Source organism: Pundamilia nyererei, unplaced genomic scaffold (assembly GCF_000239375.1).
Source record: "Pundamilia nyererei isolate P.nyererei 1_Seehausen unplaced genomic scaffold, PunNye1.0 scaffold00217, whole genome shotgun sequence".
In the NCBI taxonomy this organism is placed as follows: Eukaryota; Metazoa; Chordata; class Actinopteri; order Cichliformes; family Cichlidae; genus Pundamilia; species Pundamilia nyererei.
Window position 1 is genome coordinate 337,123 of NW_005187618.1, and position 7,035 is coordinate 344,157.

General features: G+C 39.1%; 1 protein-coding gene across 3 annotated transcripts in view; it reads left to right on the forward strand.

Moving 5' to 3' along the window:
• Nucleotides 1-7,035, forward strand: part of unc5db (unc-5 netrin receptor Db) — a 280,431-nt gene that overhangs the window by 215,990 nt on the left and 57,406 nt on the right. For all 3 annotated transcript variants that reach the window (XM_005748230.1, XM_005748231.1, XM_013914697.1), the window contains one exon: nt 1,752-1,836. In XM_005748230.1, coding sequence (XP_005748287.1) covers nt 1,752-1,836 — 85 coding nt within the window. The remainder of the gene's footprint in view (nt 1-1,751; nt 1,837-7,035) is intronic.

The following is a 7,035-nucleotide window of genomic DNA, read 5'->3' on the forward strand; positions in this document are numbered from 1 at the left end:
TCATTGTAGCCTCATGTAAGCATAAAATGCCAAAACCTTACATGTAAACAATAAAATGTTTTCCATTGTTTTTGAGTTTCCCTCACTAACATTATCTGTACCAACAAATATCCAATAAATATATAAAATGTTTGTGCTAATTGGTTGAAATTCAGAAGTGAAATACTAAAATAGTACTCAGGGCCTGTTTGCCTCAGTCACACATAACTGCAGGCTAAATTTTGATTACTTGAATACACTAATTAGTTGTTGTTTCTTCTTTGAAAAAAAAAATCAATAAATAAGAAAATCCAACTGATTTTTGCAAAAAATGTGTGTTTTATAATTTTGTAGGGACTGTTAAAGACCTGCATGCAAATATTCTATCAATAACTCCAGTGCAACTTAGTCACAGTAACTCCCACAGCTCTGCCTGCTTACTACTCTTTTTTCTACAAGCTTTGTTTGCTAACCCATTAATTTGTTATTTTTCTCATTTGCGTACAAGAAATAACTTCATAGTTTATTTAAAGTTTATATTTGTGTCATTGATTCCCCCTCATCAGTATGGAAATTGTTGCTCTGTTGTGTAGCACTTTATACTCAGGAGGACGGCTATATAAAAAGTAAATGCTTCAATATAGCTAATTAGCGACAATAAGCTACATTTATATTAAATTTTCTGACTCTACATCCTCCCAAAGCCTAGCAAAGTCAAAAATGCTTACTGGTTACCAACAGGGCAAATTTACAGATGTAGCTTCAGTGGGACTTGGAACGGAAATGACTGCACCCACGCAAGGAAAGTCTTACTTATATCTGAACTCTCCAATACATAGCAGTGTAAAATAGACCATGTGGCTTGGTACCAGACAACACATATAGTTGACTGCAAACCTTAAACTGCAGCCGCTTGGAAAAATTTGCACTAAAGCAAAAAATAAAAATAAAAAATAAAAAAAAGACATAAGGTTAATAAAATTCATTTTTGTCACTGTGGTCTGCTCACTGAAACTTTTTCCCCATTGAACCATGACAGTAAAAAGCATCTTGACCTCCACCAAGCAGATTCTTTGTCTAAATATAGAAATATTTTACCAGGCTGGGATGAAATTTAAATAATTCAATCCAATCAGTGTTTTTCAATTCAAGCTCATATATATATATAGCGCTAAATTGAAACAATAGTTTCCTCAAAGCTATTTATATTGTAAAGTAGAGACCGTAATAATGTAAAGAAAAGCCCTATGAGCAAGCACTTGGTGATGGTGGAGGAAAAACTCCGTTAGATTGATGGGCAAGTATTTGCTTTGACCAGTTAGGATTGGGTGGATGGAGACAGGATGAAAAGTTTGAAGTACAGTAACATCTTCTATCTATTTCTATCTTTGCTAACAACCAGTCAAGAATCAGAAATCCGCAAATGCCAGTGCTTCACCGAGTCCTCCCGAAATACTCTAGGCTGTCTTATAGCTAACCCTATAGATAAGTAGTATTTATGTCTTCATTTGCTCATGATATGTAAACACTGTTTAAATATGCCAAAATAAGCCCTTTTTTATTGTACTCCCATTGAAAATCAGCATGAATATTATAACACTTAGAACCCCAAGTCTAGGTCACTCTTTTCTTTGAGGTGAACTGAAGCGCTCATAAATATCTACATAACCCCAGCATGTATGACATGCTCTTATTTTTGCCCTATGCTGTCAGGCTGCTGGAGGAGTTGCTGCTGACACAAATGTGTGTGTGTGTGTGTTTGTGTGTTTCAGGGGTCAGCCTCCTAGTGCCTCATGGATCCGTGGCTGAAAATATGTCCTGGGAGATGTACATGGTGATCAATCAGGGAGAAGCAAGGTGAGGCCACAGTTTACCTAAATATCATTTGAAGCATCTATCTGCCTGTCACTCTCTCTCTATCTTATCATCCATCTGCCCTGACTCTCCATCACCTGTCCTCGCTGTCTCGCTAATTATTTACTATCTTTTGTTACTTTGTTTGCAGCTGCAGTATCAGTGCTCTGTCATTGTGGGATGAAGGAATTCGATTTAGGCTTTCTGATATGTTTTCTTACAGCCTGTTGTCTGTGTTGAGTTTAGCTTCTAGTCTTCCAAGTATGAAATTTCAACCAAAACAAAAAAATAATTAAAAAAATCAAGCTTTTTAAAGATCAGTTGGAGGATTTCATGTCACTGTCTCTAAACATTATAAATGGTAAATGGCCTATATTTGTATAGTGCTTTACTTAGTCCCTAAGGATCCCAAAGCGCTTTACACATCCAGTCATCCACCCATTCACACACACATTCACACGCTGGTGATGGCAAGCTACATTGTAAGAGGATAACAAGACAGTCTGAGTGTCACACACATATGCTTGTGCTGTCTTTCATACTATTCACACAGCCTTTTAGAGCCAAAATGAGAAGTTGTTTATGATGTGTCTGAGGCGGTTGGCTGACAAATCTTGTATCAAACAAAGACTACAGGTACTCTTCTTAGGCTAAAAAATACATTGATAATGAAAGGAGCCTTCACAAGATATTACACATCAGACTCCTTTTTTCCATCATGGTTTGTAGTAGTCAGGATATAAAACTGTTCTGGAGGACCTTTGTTTTGTTGCTGATTAATAATGGATGATTGAACTGTTGAACCATTCATGCTTGACCCTGTACTATCTCCTGTGAATTACATATGGAAAGCAAGATGCAAAAAAAAAAGTTTCCTGAAAAAACATTCATCAGGAAAGCTGTAATTATTTTTTACCGGTAATGCAATCAAAAGCTTTTGATTTGCAGGTTTTGACTCTGAACTGCAGAATGCAAAAACATTGCACTGTTGGAAAAGAAGGTAGGAGAACATCTAAAAAAAAAAATGGAGGCACTAATCAAAAGGAGAGTTTGCTTTTGTTGAAATTAGTGATTTACCTCTGTCTTTGAAAATTGTCTTTGATGAATGGTTTGCTCTCAAGTAAAATATATGTGACTAAATCCAAAATAAATTAAATGTCAGACAAAATAAGAAATGCCAGTTACATTCATTGGCTAAACACATCAGCTAACTATCATTTTAATGTTAGCTAATGTACCTTAGCTATAGGCCTCTAAGCTTATCAATTGCTGTTAATCCTTTTTTATGTTTGGAGCTTGAAAATTTTTAAAGAAGTCATGTCAAGAAGAAGTCAAGAAAGGTAATAAAGAATCAATAGATGGAAAGGCAACCTGTCTCAAACCAGTTGTAGCCCCGCACTGACTGACTGCAGCTTGGCGTCAGTCTCAGACAGATTGGCCAAGGATTGTAAATAATTGTTTAATTTGTAAATGCAGACAGATGGCAATACACTGCAGTCATTCTCAGTGTTGGGTAAGTTACTTTAAAATAGTAACTGAGTTACATTACTAGTTACTTCTATCAAAAGTAACTCAGTTACTTCAAGTTACTCGTTACTTTCAAAGTAACTAGTTACTAGGGAAAGTAACTTTGGTTTTACTCAGAATTCTCTTGTTAATGTGTTGCTTCCATAACTTTGCCAGTCTTCTAGCTTGCTTACTTGCCACAAGTGCACTGTGCCACCTACCAATAGAAAGGAAAAGATAATGTGCATATTTCCACGTAAGAAATCCCACGCCTGGACCATCATTGACTGCTGCCATGATTCTAGCCTACGTCACAGAGTCATGTGCGCCTTTTACATCCAACACAAAAACTGCAGTCGTGGTGCTTTCGATTGTACTCAGAACTTGGAAATTCTGCCTTCTGAATAGGAAGATGTAGGCAACACCAGACTGCAGATGAGCTGCATACAGGGCTGGACTGGGACAGAAAATTGGCCCGGACATTTTGACTAGAGCCCACCATTATAGCAAAAATCATAAAGCCTTTGAATGAAAATAAACGCTGTTGTGACAGTGATGTACACTGTTTTGATGGTATATATGCATCAATCTATCAATCGTTTGTTGTAAGATTCAGATAATTATTTTTTAAAAGCGAGACACTTTAAATGAGAATAAGAAAGAAAAGTATTTCCTTGTGCCCCCCTCTCCCTGTTAATGCCCTACCTGGCCCCCTGGCAACACTTTGCTAGATCCGCACCTGCACAGTTACCAGCTGTCAGCTACCTAAAAAAGGATCCTGGGGTTATTTGTCTCTCAGAAACAGTTCATAACTTCCCTTCAACTCATTCATGTCACCTAAAGGGTAAACCTGTTTCTCCATCACTTGTTCAGCTCTGATGATCCAGTAAGGACATCTCCTGGTTTCATCTTCATGTTTCCCTCTCACCAGATAACCAAACCGACATCATGACCAGCAGCTTTTTTACAGCTGTGGCTCCAGCAAACATCAGCTGATACTAGAAATTAATATTAAATACATTCTAACAACAGCTGATCAAGCTTAAACGTGCTGCTGTTGTTTAGCGCGACATCCGCTGGTTTCCTCTTTCGGCGCAAAGTGGGCGATAAACAAACAAGAGAGCCGATCAGCTGATCATTGATCAGTTTCATCATTGAAGTAGAAACGGGAGAGGGAGGGGGGAGAATGAGAGAAGAAGAGGCAGCTGTGCAGCAAAGACACAGAATAACTCCGGCTTTGTGTCTTTTTCATTGTAGCTGAATTACGGGACAAACTGTTCCTTTTCACCTCAATGAGAAACGCGTAATATTTTCTCTGAATACCAGACGGGACGGTTGGCAACTCTAATAACTTATGAACAAAATAAAGTTCAACATCATTAACTTCATAGCACCACCCAGCTGTATAAGAAACTCCGTCATGCTAGCTAGCACGCAGTACGGAAAAAGTCAGAATAACGAAAATAAACTCCACCTAAACTTGGTTTATATCTGACCCAGAGAGACTGCAGGTCATAACTTCTTACCTGAAGTTCAGTTCACACTTGGACCGGCGGCCGCCTCGGGTCTCTTTTCCTTCTGCCTCCCTTTTCCTTCATCCACCTGCTGCCTCCACCACTTGCTAATGTTACTGAATCTGTGGAAGCTCCGCGATAGCCACCACACGAAGTAACGAGTAACGACCCTATCTAAATCCCAGTAACGAGTAACGCGTTCCTGATTTTGGCATAATAACTAGTTACCGTGCTCGTTACCACAATAATAACGTAGTTACTGTAACGCGTTACTTAATAACGCGTTAGTCCCAACACTGGTCATTCTATGTCAATCAACAGAGGATTTGACTCAACTGGTTGCCAGCTGGTTGCATTCTGGTGTATCATTTTCCCATCCTGCAGTAACTATGTAACTGTTTTCGGAGGAATTTCTTGAATTCTGTTTCAGATCCATGAGTTTCTGGCTGGACTCTGCATAGAAGCTGTTACAGTAAATTTCTGGATCTATAGATGACAAAAAGTTTGGAACCTTTGCTAATTTATCACAGTCAATCACTTTATTATCATAGATGCAACTGTAACTGCCAACTTAACCCCATTCAGTCGCAAACTTATAACAGACAGACTCCACCTTATTACTAACTGATGGCGGCTGGTGGCAGACCTGGTTCCTCTCCAAACTCTATTTATGTGCTATAGTCACTTCGCTTGAGTGACTATAGCATTAATGTCAGTAGCATATTATTGGTATGATATGTATCAAGAAACTTTTGCTTAATTATGGCTTGTTTTTTGCTGTGGCCCTCTGATCATTAACAAACTGACCATTTGACCATGCTACAATCACTGCCGCTCAGTAGTTCAGCACATTTTTTCATTTCCAAAAGCAGCTGCTTAGTATAGTTTTTGACCAGCAGGAAATAATGCATTTGTTTCCTCTAGATAGTATTTCAGGCTCAAGGCTACTGTATAAGGGATGTTTTCCTCCTCTTTTTGGACAATTCTGAGGCATTAACATTTGGGCAGCTAGCTGTAGCTGATCCATTTCACCTCTGCTAATTTAAGTCGTTAAACTTAAAGTGGTGTTCGTGGCCTTATGGAGAATCTTTATTGGAACTATCCGATAACGCAATTTGTGACTCAGTTTTGGTGAGTAATAACTCACCAGTTAATTAATCAGCTGCTTAGTACTAATTAGTAAGGATGCAACTTGGTAATCAGGCTTGCTAGTGTTAGTAGTTGTAGCAATGATAGTGATCATAAAGGCGTGTTACAAAGCCATCAAAAATCATCAAAAATCAACAAATGAATATATTGGCAACCACTTGTAAAGCTTGTACAGAAGGTAATGTGTGTGTGACCCTCCCCAAAGACATCTCTGCGTCCATGTGTGTTTACCCTCAGGCTATGTGACAGATGGGCCTATCTCCCTCTCTCTTTAGGAGCCCTCTTGGTCTCTCGATATGGTTGTTCATTTCCAGAAGCCCCTCACAGGTGGTAGTGTGGGCTTTGATGTCCTAGCAGCTGTGGAGAAACTCAAGTTTACACCACACGACCCAGAGGGGACTTCGCAATGGAGTCCTCTATTTAGATAACTGACTGATAAGAAGCAAAGTCAAACGTCCAATCCTCCAATGCCTTTCCCATCCTTGTCACTCTGAGAGTCAATATGTAGTTATGTACTCCACTCGGTGTCAACAATGTGGCGCTCTGGGAGAGAGTCACGACCTGGGAAGCTTGTTTAAACGATGATGAATGCAGTGATGAACGGAGCTTGGTTGCGCTGATGGACATGCACGACAGAATAGAAGGCACATATTTCTCTCGGGGCCTTTCATCTTGGCAGCACGTACATTATGCATTCTGATCACGGCTAGGTAATGACCCTCAGATGGACTGAGCTGTCTCCAGGGCGGAAGTTTGCACAGTCTTCCCTGTGGAGATTCACAAGGGTTTCTAGCTTCCTCTGAAGTGTCACTGTTTATTCACATGGCTCCACTTGAACAAAGTAGCAAAAGAGAATAGAACCTACAGGGAGTGCAGAATTATTAGGCAAGTTGTATTTTTGAGGAATCATTTTATTATTGAACAACAACCATGTTCCCAATGAACCCAAAAAACTCATTAATATCAAAGCTGAATGTTTTTGGAAGTAGTTTTTAGTTTGTTTTTAGTTTTAGCTATTTTAGGGGGATATCTG